The sequence below is a fragment of the Aotus nancymaae genome, unplaced genomic scaffold (assembly GCF_030222135.1).
Source record: "Aotus nancymaae isolate 86718 unplaced genomic scaffold, 86718_ANA_hifiasm-v0.15.2.pri h1tg000002l, whole genome shotgun sequence".
In the NCBI taxonomy this organism is placed as follows: Eukaryota; Metazoa; Chordata; class Mammalia; order Primates; family Aotidae; genus Aotus; species Aotus nancymaae.
This window is the reverse complement of record NW_026988413.1, coordinates 38,818,698-38,832,208: the sequence shown is the minus strand read 5'-3', so window position 1 is coordinate 38,832,208 and position 13,511 is coordinate 38,818,698. Positions and strand designations below refer to the sequence as shown.

Genomic DNA, 13,511 nt, shown 5'->3' with positions numbered 1-13,511 from the left:
CTGTCCTAGGACATGGTTCATTGTAAGTCTGCCATAAATGAGAGCTAAGTGTCCCATCCTTTTGGTGGAGATAACTGCTGTAGCAGAAAACAATACATTGTTTGATACTTGGTTAACCCTTACAGTTATCATTTCCTGTTCTTCTCAATAATGCTAGAAACTTTTTATTTAAAGAACCACAATATAAAAAGAAAAATATATAAAAAATAGCAAATGGCAAAATTCTATTGGCAAGGCATTTTAACTTTATATACTAAATAAATCCAATTGCTTAAATAGTGAACTGACTTAAGTTCTCAGAGCTGCTTCTTGTTTAATTCTCTTTCATTGGTCAGAATTCTCCAGTAATGCCCTTTGTCTACTCTCTTCAGTTTATTCAGACATTACTTTTATTTACATAGAAGTTTTGAGGAGATACATAAACATATCCATCACATATTTATGATCCTATGAGTCATATGCTCAGATATCTCTTATATTCACTTCTGTAAAGCAATGTAGGTACCTTTCAGGATGGTGATTTTGATGTAGATTAAGAAACATCAGCATGGGGGTCCTGGTTGACCTGTCGAGAGAGTTTCTGAGACATTTGACAACAACTTTTTCTTTAAGTCATAAATTATGCCCTGGGGTATCAAGTTTCTACGTGATCCTCAGTAAACTTGTCTGTCTTGCTGAGGATACTCTCCTTCTGCCTGAGAGATACAGACACCATTAATTCGGGATTGACTTGCTTTGTATTGTTCCTTCTGGACCAGATGGGCACTGAACATTTTCATTTCTAGGCTATTGGTAAAAACTACACTTCAAGAAATTTCATTCTTAGTTCCCCTAAGTGAATGTTATTAACCAAAGGCAAAAGAAAAAAGAGTAAAAATAAATTCTAAATGTTAATAGCAAAAATATTTTCTTCAATTCACCCCTATGCACAGAGAACTAAATATTATTATTGTTGTTGCATCAGCATTCCCCAATGAGACAGTGATTTTTCTTTGAAGACATTTTTAAATAATATAGGCAGACCTAAGTAGTTGGTGATCTGGTAAGTAGACATCTCAGGGTGATAGCTGTGCTGTGCTCCATGTAGGGAATTAGATTGTCTTTTTATTCCTTACCAGGAACATGCATTCAGTTAAACAAATATTTGACTTCTGCTTTTCCACTGATTTCTAAGTTGAGGCTCTCTGCTGTGCCTGTCTGGTCAGATAAGTAGAATCGTGCCTTGGTTTATAGATGAAATGAACATATGTATTTGAATAAGCCTAAGTTAAAGAAATTTCAAAATCCCTTAGGAAGCTAGGTTTATCAGAGAAATCCAAGGAAAATACATTAAGAAAATAGGAATTTGTTCTAACAAGTTAATTATAACTCATAAACTTACTGTTTTTTAACTTTTAAATTTTATATTACATTTGCTTATAATAAGGAATATTGCTAGGAATAAAATTTTTTAATATTCTACAATTTACAATTATCTCAATTTCTTTAAAGACATTGGGATTAGAAAAATGTTCACAAGGCACTTCAAATATTGGTGTAATATTTTGTTTCTTAAAAAACGATACAAAGGAGACATGATAAAATATCAAAATTTGAGAGAACTGGATGGTAAGTACATGAGTGTTTCTTATTTTAAAATATGTTTTCTGCTTGACATATTTTATAATACAATAAGGGAAAAATAAAAAAAATTTGGGTTATTCATACTTTTTTCTTCTTTTCTTCATTGCTATAGAAAGTATTTATCTTTACTGGAACATTTAGAAAAAACTTGGATCCCTATGAACAGTGGAGTGATCAAGAAATCTGGAAAGTTGCAGATGAGGTAAGGCTGCTAGCTGAAATGATATTGAAAGAGGTAACTCATACCAACACAAATGGTTGATATAGCTGAGCTCGTTCTCTACATTTTGTGTGCACGTGTGTGTGTGTACAATTTTAAAATGGAGTACCCTAACATATGTGGAGCAGCAGGTACTTTTGACTGGACCTACCCTTAACTGAAATGATTTTCAAACAGGTAACTCATACCAACACAAATGGTTGATATAGCTGAGATCATTCTATACACTTTGTGTGCATGTATTTGTGTACACAACTTTAAAATGTAGTACCCTAACATACTGGAGCAACAGGTACATTTGACTGGACCTACTCCTCTCCTCAGTGGTAAGGCTCCAACCATCAGGCCCTATCTTGATCCATTTAGGCTGCTAAAATAAAATACCAAAGATTGAGCTGCTTATAAGCAATCTTTGGAGGCTGGGAAGTCAAAGACCAAGGTGCCAGCAAGTTTGTTGTCTGGTGAGAACATACTTCCTTGTTCATTGATGGTGCCTTCTTGCTGTGTCCTCACGTAATGGAAAGGTCAGGACCTCTCTGGGGTGTCTTTTATAATGGCAGTAATCCCATCATGAGGGCTTTGTCCTCATCACCTAATCACCTCCCACATGTCCCACATTCTAATACTATCATTTTGGGGGTTAGGATTTTAACATATAAATTTGGGGGACGGGGGAACACAAACATTTAGACCATAGCATTTCACTCCTGACCTCCAAAGTTCACGTCGTCTTCACATGCAAAATACATTCATTACATCCCAATAGCCCCCAAGTCTTAACTTGTTCCAGCATCCACTTACAAGGTTAAAGTCCAAGGTCTAATCTAAATATCAGCTAAATCAGCACAAACAGCTAAATGAGATAGAGTGAGACTTAAGGTGTGATTCATCTTTAGGCAGATTGCTCTCCAGCTATGAAACTGTGAAATCAAACCTACTATGTGCTTTCAAAATAAAACGGTGAGACAGGCACAGGCTAGAGAGTCCCATTTCAAAAAAGAGAAATAGAAAAGAAAAAAGAAGTAACAGGTCTCTATAAGTCTAAAACTTTAAGGCTTGAGAATAATTTGCTTTGCTTTGCTTTCCAAGCTCACTGGGGTGGTGTCTTACCTCTAGACACACTGGGGTGGATGCTCTATCCTCATGGATTTGAGTGTCTCATTCTTTGTGGCAGGCCTGTGCTCCAGTCCCATGCCTGTAGCTCCCTGAGTGTGCAGTTGCATGCCTGGTGGTTCTACTGGTCTGGGATTGCATAGGTGGCCCCACCTTCATAGCTCCACCGGGCATTTCCCTACTGGGGGCTCTATGTGGTTACCTCACCCTTGTGGTGGTTCTCTACCTGGACCCTGTGACTCTCTGGGTTCTTGAAATCTAGGTGGAGGCAGCCACGCCCCTAGTTTTGCTGAGTGTGGTACGTGAGCACTACGGTCTGCTAGAACTACACCTGGGGTGGTAGAGATGCATGGCAGTAGAGTATGGGGAGCTGATATTGTTTGGCTGTGTCCCCACCCAAACCTCATCTTGGATTATAATCCCCATAACTCTCCCCTCAACTTGTTGAGGGAGGGACCTGATTGGATCATGGGCGTGGTTTCCCCATGCCGTTCCTATGATAGTGAGTTCTGATGAGATCCGATGGTTTTATAAGGCAGGTTTCCCTGCTATTGCACCCTCTCTCTTGCCTGTCACCATGTAAGACATCTTCTTTTCCTTCTGCCATGATTGTAAGTTTCCTGGGGCCTTCTCAGCCATGCAGAGCTGTGAGTCAATTAAATTTTCTTTATAAATTACTGAGTCTCAGATATTTCTTTATAGCAGTGTGAAAATGGACTAATACAGGAGCAAAGTCTGCAGTGTGAGGTGGCAATGTGAGGTGGCACAAGGCAGCTGTAGCCCCTTGTTTGAAATCTTTCTGCCCTACCCCAGGCTTCTACAGTCTGAACCTGTGATGGGCGTGGAAGCTTGGAAGATCTCCAAATGGATTTGGAATCATTCTTCCATTGTCTTGGACTATAAATTCTGGCTTCTGTTTAGGTGGCTGACTAATATCCCCATTGTCTTGATGCAAAGCACCTAGTTTCTGTTGAGATGGCTAGTCCGTAGTAATCTCCTTATCAAGTTTGGCCACACCCTTTGTATTCTCTCCTGAGCAGGCTTTCATTTTTCACAATATGGATAGGCTGAAAATCATCCAAATTTTGAAGTTCTGCTTCCCTTTTGATCAACAATTCCATTTTAAAGTCATTTGTCATCTTGAATTTTACTATGAGCAGTCAAGAGTAACTGAGCTGTTCCTTCAACTTTGCTTAGATTATTTCCTCAAATATTCAATTTCATTACTTTCAAATTCTGCCTTCCACAAAACAATAGGACATAAACAGCTCAGCCAAGTTCTTTGACATTTTATAACAAGGACAGCTTTTCCTCTATTGACCAGTAACATGTTCCTCATTTCCATTTGAAGAGCCGTCAGACTGGCCTTTACCATCCATATTTCTGCAAACATTGTGCTCGTGACCACTTAGGTATTCTGTAAGAACATAGTAGCTTTCTCTACAGCTCTCCTCATCTTTGGAGCCCTCACCAGAATTGCCTTTAACTGTCCATTCACAGCAATGTAGGCTTTTTCTAGCATGTACCTGAAAACTCTTCTAGCCTCTACTCATTACCTGGTTCCAAAGCTGCTTCCACACTGAGTATTTGTTACAGCAGTACCCAGCTCCTAATACCAATATTTTGTCTTAGTCCATTGGGACTGCTACAACAAAATACCATAGACCAGATATCTTATAAACAACAATAAAATTTATTTTTCACAGTTCTGGAGGCTGGGAAGTTCAAAATCTGGTGCCAGGAGATTTTGTGTCTGGTGAAGGCCTACTTCTTCACAGATGGCTGTGTTCTCACTGGGTTGTTACATGGCAGAAGAATGGGCAGGCTAGCTCTCTGGGATCTCTTTTATAAGGGCACTAATCCAAATCTGGATTTAGGGTAGAGCCCTCGTGACCTTAATCACCTCCCAAAGGCCCCATCTCCTAAGACCATCATCTTTAAAGTTAGGATTTCAACATATGAATTTGGCAGGGGGACTGAAGCATTCAGTTTATACCAAACCCCAAAGATAGCACGATTTTGGCCTTCCCTACTCAATCTGCATCAATGAAATGTGAGTTAGAAGAGACCCAGGCAACTCCAGTACACTGGGATTAATCCCAGTATAGGGTATCATCTCCACACCTTCTCATCTACTCCCCATCTGAGTTCTGAAGCTCTCCACTACAAGGAGGAGGCTTTGATTTGACTTGATATACTTCCCTGGGAAACACAGGTTTAGCACAGAAGGGTAATGCTCATTCTAGAGCACCTACAAATGACAATAATTTTCTTTGGAAGTCACCAGGAGTCATCTGCCTTTGGGGTATGTGGCTGTGAGCACATGGCAGGCAAAATGCCACTTGACCTAGATGAGGCATATGCCATCCTTTGAAGCCATTAGGACATTATGTAGGAAATATATTAATTAAAATGGAATAAAAATTTCTAAATAACACCTTATATTTATCCAACAAGTGGTTCATTATAATTGAGGGAATTATACAGAATAATTTGGTGAGGAGGAGAGCTAGAGTGAAATTCTCAGTCTCTTTAACAGAATACTCTAGCTATAAACTTATAATTTTAAGAATATAAGCATTAAAGAAAAAGGGAACATAAATTATTTTGTTTTTATTAAACTTAAGTTCAAAGGTCTGGATTGTGGCAGAATAGAATCAGGGGACCTAAAATGTTAGCCTCAAAGGTCTTCTTAGAGAACAACTGTATTCTACCATTAGCACTTTCGGTGCTTGTAGCCCAATTTCGGTTTATCCCAAATTTTCTTCTGTTTTCTGCCTCCCTTCACAGTGGACCTTGCCAGGAGCTTTGAAATGACTGTGAGTGTTGAACACTTACCCGTTGAGTGCCCAACCTTAACATGCCCCTAATAAAATGTACTTAGATTAACCGTTTTCATTATCAAAGTTTCCTTATTGCCCAACAAAACAGGGGCTTTAAAGAAAACATTAACTAAATTGCAAGTGACACATTTTTAAATCTTTGATGTGACTTCAGAGAATGCACTATAGGAACACAATGCAATGGGAGAGAAACTTGGGAAGAAAGACATTAGCCTTTATAAAATCTGGCCAAAATCAAAGTAAATGTATGAGAAAGCAGAATCATAAAAATAATCTAAAATCTCAGAACCTGTGGTTATGATTTTAAATATTAATATAATGCAAAATGTTTACCTGCTTTGATTTTTATTTAATCAGTTCATATTTAGGTTTATGTTTTTACTGTTCTCCTTTTTAATAATTTGCTATTCACAAAGCTGATGATGTTAGTCTAATTTTAATGTCATGAGTGCTTTGAGTAGTAGTGCTAAGTTTTTGCTGAGTAGTAATGTGCTTTTTTGAGTAGTAGTGATAGGTTTTTGATGAGGAAGCCTGCTAGCAGCATGCAAACAAACAAGCAAGTATCAGCCTAGAGAAGCAGAAAAGGCATTTGGGTTTAAAAGTTACAAGGCCTAGGCTTTAGTCTAATATAGTTGATCATGTAATTTATCCAAACAGGACAGTTTTGGGTGTGTCAGACTCTAAACTGGACAGGACACTAGGACAAATGCCATAAAGCAGGACTGTCCGGGGCTAACCAGGATGTATGTCATCTCACTTAGTCCTCTCTGTCACCTTGCTGTGACTTGTGTCTCTAGAGGTAAATGAACAGAGTAATGACAAATAGCCAAACACCTGAATCTTATCCCAACAGCACTTCATACGTAACTCCCCATTATCCCAAGTGGAAATTAAAAATATATATAGTGACAATTCCAGGCCAAGAAATGCTTTAATTTTTAGCTTGGACTTGGCTCCCAATTCCAGTGTGGAATCTTATCCTTGCTGATCCGGACTGTGTCTCATGAAGCCATGAGGACTTGTGCCTCATTACTAGCTGGAAGGCTTAGAACCAAAGCTTGCCTAGACAGCTCCTTTCTCCTTATTTTCTGGGTCCAGACCCTCACCTTGGCACTCTGCCCTGTCGTTTGATGGACGAATTTAAAGCAAGTCCAAGGGAGGGTAAGAGAGTTTCTAAGACCTAGAACTTAGATAGTTTAATTTACCCATCCCAAAACAGCTTAGGCCCAGACAGCTTCTTCGGTGCCAAACTAAAATTACCAGCTGTGTAGACCAAAGAGAATCTCAAAAGAAACTGAATCCCAAGGGAAAAAAATAGACTTCTGGCATTCTGGCCCAGTAAATTGGTAGGGTTGTTATGACATGTAAAATGGGCTTAGCCCAGTGCCTGGCAAATACAGGTATTAAGTAAAAGTAACTAAAATCATGTTTTTCTTACCTACGCATCCTTTAAATGGTGTTTGACAGAATCCTGGTTCTTGTCTCACTTTACTTAGTTTCCTTGGGAAATTTCATGTGTCCTCTTGGCTTTAACTAATACCTCTACTTTGATGACCTCCAAATCTGCCTATTCCCAGAGCTCCCCACCTGATATCTCAGCATATGAAAAGCACCTTATGTCAATAACTGAGTTTCTTCCCTGCTCCACCAGATACCTGTCCTGTGTTCCTAAATCCAGTGAATGGCATCCCACCCTCCAGTTTTCCAAAGCTGAGACCTGGGACTCATCTTTCACTCTCAAGTTCCTCCACGGGTACCCACATGTCACATCCTGTCAATGCTGTCCCTGCAGAGTATCTGGAATTTATTCACTTTTCTTCATTTCCACCTGACATCACTACTAACACTTGCATGAATTTCTGAAATAGGTTCCTGGCTCATTTTCCTTGTTGACCCCCAATAGTTCATTCTGCTCTTTGCAAGCTCTGCTGATCTTTCTAAACCCCACATCTGATCATTTGTTTCTTTCCTTCATATGGCTCCTTAATGCCTTCTGGACTAAGTCCACATTACTTAAGGTGGCTTACCAGGTCCTTCGTGATTTCATCTTTGCTTGCCTCTCTAAACTCACTCCCCAGCTTCCCCTTACTTCCCATTATTCAGTTATACTAAATTTCGTCGGATCTCTAAAGCACATGTGCTTTCTGTTCTGCAGATGCTTTTTTGTTCATTTGCTGTTCTCTACCTGAGGAAACTCCCTTAGCCCTCCACTGCCTGCTTCTACCATCTTTCAGGCCTCTTCTTATACATCACTTCTTTCCAAAAATCTGCCTTGATGCTCCAGGACTCAGGGACCTTTCTTAGGTGTACCCTATAACTCCACCCCTTTCATAGTATTTCTCACTCTGGCTAGAGATTTACCTTTTAACTTGTCCATGTTCCCCACTGCAGTGGACGTTCCTGGAGGTCAGGGATTATATCCTATTAATTATGGTATTTCCAGTGCCTAGAGTAGTCTTGCGCACATAGATAGTGTTCAATAAATATTGGTTGAATGAATAAAGGGTTCTTTCATTTTATATGTAACAGATCATGGAAACAGCCTTGTGATCGATGCACAGCAGGTATTTTAGTAATGAGGACACAGAACCTTGAGATGTTGGAAGGCCTTGACTGGGACTGCTGGCAGATGTGGGAGCAGAGCTGCATCCCTGCCTTGTGGTTCATAGGCAACTTCACCCCAGCGGGCTATCTCAGGGTCATCCGTAATCTAAGTACAACATCTGTTGATTTTGGAATGAAGGCTTTTTGGGTTATTGTTTGCTTTTTCAATTACTTATAAAATAGTTTCCATCCTTACTCGTTGATAGTTAGGTAAGTTATTTTAGAAAAGCTAAATAGCAGAAATAGTGGCTTTTTAAGTTGAAAATTTACCCTGAAAGATCTACAGAGTAGCAAACAGAGTAGCAAAAGGAGTTGATTGTGTCTATTTTTGTAACTGCCACTTATGGATTATTCAGTCAAACTACAATTCACTTTTCTGATTTTTTTTCTTGTTTCTCTGTCACAAGAGCAAACTCTTGCTCCATAATAACATTCCAGAGTACGGCAATAGCAAAAGTCAACATTTTGAATCCTTTACAAACTCTTAGACCTTTTTTTTTAGTTTAACATGTTATAAAACAAAATTTCTTCTTTCTTGACAGCAATTTGCAAAGTACATGCTATTTATTAGCTCATCAGCATAAAGCTGGCAAATTCTTTTTCCTAAAGTTCTTTATATCTACAAACTGTTGATGTTTGTATTTATTTATTTTTAATGCTAGGTTGTAATGAAAATAATTTGAAAACTTTGGATTCTAGTAAATTTGAAGTTATCTTAGTTTGGACAGGACTGAGCTGAAGTTTATACATATTTATTTTTAAATTATTGAAGAGTGGTTTCCAATGATAGTATTAGCAAGATTATATTGAGGGCTGGGTGCAGTGGCTCATGCCTGTAATCCTAGCACTTTGGGAGGCCAAGGCAGGTGGATCACCTGAGGTCAGGAGTTCAAGACCAGCCTGCCCCAACATGTAGAAATTCCATCTCCACTAAAATACAAAAATCAGCTGGGTGTGGTGGCAGGCAACCTGTAATCCCAGCTACTTGGGAGGCTGAGGCAGGAGAATTGCTTGAACCCAGGAGGTAGAGGTTGCAGTGAGCCCAGATTGCATCACTGCACTCCAGATTGGGCAATAGAGTGAGATTCTGTCAAAAAAAATTAAAAAAAAAGGAAAGAAAGAAAGATTATATTGGATATATATATTTGTGTGTCTATATATACATATTTAAAGGATAAAGGATTCTGCTGCTAATGATTACTAAATCAGATCATCTCAATTTTCTGGTTTTTTTTCCCATAGTGCTTATCTCTTTGAACAGTCATTTTCCACTTATTAATTTTTTCTCCCGGTTTGGACCATAATTTCCTTTAAGGCAGAGCCTAGTGTCATTCATTTTTGAATCGTGGGTTTGTCAGAGTACCTAGAATTTAATAAACTCTCATTAAGAGCCAGTTGAAGGAATACTAATGACTAAGCAGTCATTTACATCCAAAAGATCAGTAGGAGAATTCTTATCGGCACATATGCTTGGTAACAATAACTTTGTATCTTTTCAAAAACAATTACTAATCTATCTTGCTTTCCATTATCTTGCAAAAGCCTATTATACCATGTCTGGCAGAAAATAGGTACTTAATAAAGTTCTTAAATGTTTACTGACTTCAAATTTTAAGTTTTATTAACTAGGTTGACTTTTCTCTAATGAATATGATTCTAAAAATCTTTTTACTATACTTCATAGTGAATAAAACAGTAACATAGGAATATTGCAAAATATCCCCTGTATTGGTCAGTCTTAGTGTCATTCATTTTAAAAATTCTATTCTCTAAATGTTGACAGTTATATATAAATTTATCTAATTATTTATTTCTAATAAAGAATTTCATCTGGGGAAAAACACACTTTGCTCATCTTTTTGCCACGAGGGCAACGTTTAACACAGTCTAATAGCTCTCCTCGTATGGCCATAGGAAATTAGTGTATAGCTGGTGTGAATCTAGGCGGAGAGTACTGCATTCTGACCCAAATCTCAACCTTGTTACTATGGGCGTGACTAACTTCACAGTATTGCAGTACTTTCTGCTAACTTACTTCCCAAGGCAACTTGTGAAAGAAAATTTTTACAAAGCTGGTGTCACACTAGGTAGTGTTTCAGTAACCAAACCCATGTCCTTGGGGTTTCCCAGGCTCCAATAATACGAATAGTTACGGTACATTAGGTACTTAGCACGTGCCATAGTCTGTGGCAGCTGCTTTCCACAACTTATCTCTGGTAATCCTTCGAACAACGCTTCGACATCAATATTATTATTTTCTCCATTTTTTATGTATGAGATAAATGAGATTTGAAATAATGCGCCTGATATCGTCAGCAAATGAGCTGAGGAGGGCAGATTCAAAGCTGATTCTGTTTGACTCTAGAGCTCCATTCAGTCTTTTATTCCACCAGGAAGAGAACTACCATAGGATTTAAAACAGAAATGATATGGTCAAACCTACATCTTAGGAAGATCCCTGGGGTGTTTGTATGGTGGACTCACAATTTGACTAATTGAGATTTGTAGGATGATGCTTAAGAGATGATGATGACCCAGATGGGGGTAACTGTAATAGAGTTGGTAAGGAGGAGAATGATTTAAAAAGTAATTAGAAGAAGTCTAGGGATGGAGATAAAGATTTGAAAATTATTAGCTTATAGGTGGTCATTTATACCCTGAATACCCTGAAAATGACCAGGATCTCAGAGGAGAGTCGGAAGTGGCGAAAACTAATATTCAAAGGGGCAGAAAGAGGGAGAGTTGTCCACACATGACAATGGGAAGGAATGGTCATAGAGAGTGTGGCTTTTTTCTTACTTCATAGTTTTATCTATTTGTTACAGTTTTCGTGAATTCAAGACATGAATAGCAATTTTCCATATGTAATTAAAAAAAAACCGCAGCTGATTATTTTATGCTATCTTTTGTCCTCAATCATGATAGAGTAGAAGATGGGAAGTGGCATCAAGGATGATGTCATAACTCCATCCTTTATGCTACGTTCTATCTTCTGTCTACATAGATGTCATGGTAGAAGGCATACCTGCAATCTATACATATTACCTTTTCCAGCATGATTCAGTTGTGTTGCAATAATTTATTTATACCTTTGTAAACCCCGAGCCTCACAAGAGCCATGTACCATGCATTGTTTCCTCACTACCTTTTGGGATCCCTGGCACCTAATAGGCACTCATTGAAAGTTTTCTGATGAATGAAGTACAAAGAGAAAACAAGTCGTAGACTGATTCTTTAGAGCTGTCGAGATTATAAATAGACTTTTGCTCAATCAAATTCAAATAGTGGCAGGTAGTGGGGGTAGAGGGATTGGTATGAGAAATGTAAGCTTTCAGAACTCCTGTGTTTATTTTTAGAATGTCAACCGCTTGAGTGTTTTTAACTCTGTGGTATCTGAACTACTCTCTCTAACTGCAGGTTGGGCTCAGATCTGTGATAGAACAGTTTCCTGGGAAGCTTGACTTTGTCCTTGTGGATGGGGGCTGTGTCCTAAGCCATGGCCACAAGCAGTTAATGTGCTTGGCTAGATCTGTTCTCAGTAAGGCGAAGATCTTGCTGCTTGATGAACCCAGTGCTCATTTGGATCCAGTGTGAGTTTCAGAAGTTCTGTTACTTAGTAACACAGTGGGAACAGAATCATTATGCCTGCTTCATAGTGACACATATTTCTATTAGGCTGTCATGTCTGTGAGTGGAGGCCTCCCCCAAGATATGAAATAATTGCCCAGTGGAAATGAACGTAAATGCATATTTCCTTGTCTAAGAGCCTTGTGTTTTCTTCTGAAGATAGTTTTTAGTTTCATACAAACTCTTCCCCTTTGTCAACACGTGAAGCTTTCAAATAATGGACATAATCTGATCTTTATGATTGCCTTTATATCCCATTTATACCATAAGCATGTTTATAGCCCCAAATAAAGAACTACTGGTGATTCTACGTAATGAAAAGTATACTCATTTATAAAATTTTCTTTGAAATATTTGTCCTGTTTATTTATGGATACTTAGAATCTACCCCATCATTGAAAAGCTGATTGTGGCTAACTCTGTATCAACATTATGTGGAAAGTACTTAAAGAAACAAGTAATTTAAAGAGATAATAGAACAATAGACATATTATCAAGGTAAATACAGATCATTCCTCTTCTGTGACATTATATGTGGTATTTTCTTTCTTTTCTAGAACATACCAAATAATTAGAAGAGCTCTAAAACAAGCATTTGCTGATTGCACAGTAATCCTCTGTGAACACAGGATAGAAGCAATGCTGGAATGCCAGCAATTTTTGGTGAGTCTTTATAACTTAAGATCTTGTTTGTTTCCCTTGTAATTCTTGATAACAATCTCACATGTGATAGTTCCTGCAAATTGCGACAATGTACAAGTTCTTTTTTAAAATATGTGTCATACAGCTTTGCTCAAAATAGCTGCATAACTTTTTCACTTTGTGATGAGGTTGAAATACAATAAATCCAAAATGGCAGCATATTACTAAGTTACATTAATAAACAGCATATATATACTTTTTAGCCCTTTATTTGGAGACCAAGTCATACAAGTACACTACTATTTAAAATTTTTTTAAAAAAGGTCCTTATCATTCTTTCAATAACTAAATCTCCCATGGATGTGGTCTGGGACAGGTCTGGTTGTCTTACAATCTGATTTATGGTATCAATGACATAGTTGAAAGGCTCAATTAATTTTTCTAGTCATTATTTGGGCTCAGGTAGTACCTTTCTCTACCACCTACTCACTGTTCTTAAAAAACTGTCACAGGGCCAGGCACAGTGGCTTACGTCTGTAGTCACAGCACTTTGTGAGGCTGAGGTGGGAGGATTACTTGAGGCCAGGAATTCAAGACTAGCCCAGGCAACACAGTGAGGCTCCCATCTGTCTTTATTAAAACAAAACAAAACTGTCACAGAGTGATGTTTACAAATTCCCTCTGGTTTAGTCACAAGGAAGTTCTGAGGATGATGTATCACGTCATTTCTGTTCAGGCTTTTGAGCCTCCTGGAGGTAAATGGTTTCCTTGCTGAAGGCTTGTTATTACCATGATCATCACTAAGCTTGAAGTAACAAATTATGGGGGCAGACTCACAA

General features: G+C 38.3%; 1 protein-coding gene across 1 annotated transcript in view; it reads left to right on the top strand.

The window, feature by feature from the left end:
* CFTR (CF transmembrane conductance regulator) overlaps positions 1 to 13,511 on the top strand; it is a 181,957-nt gene that overhangs the window by 166,239 nt on the left and 2,207 nt on the right. The window contains exons 24-26 of the mRNA XM_064374118.1: positions 1,736 to 1,825; positions 11,821 to 11,993; positions 12,588 to 12,693. Coding sequence (XP_064230188.1) covers positions 1,736 to 1,825; positions 11,821 to 11,993; positions 12,588 to 12,693 — 369 coding nt within the window. The remainder of the gene's footprint in view (positions 1 to 1,735; positions 1,826 to 11,820; positions 11,994 to 12,587; positions 12,694 to 13,511) is intronic.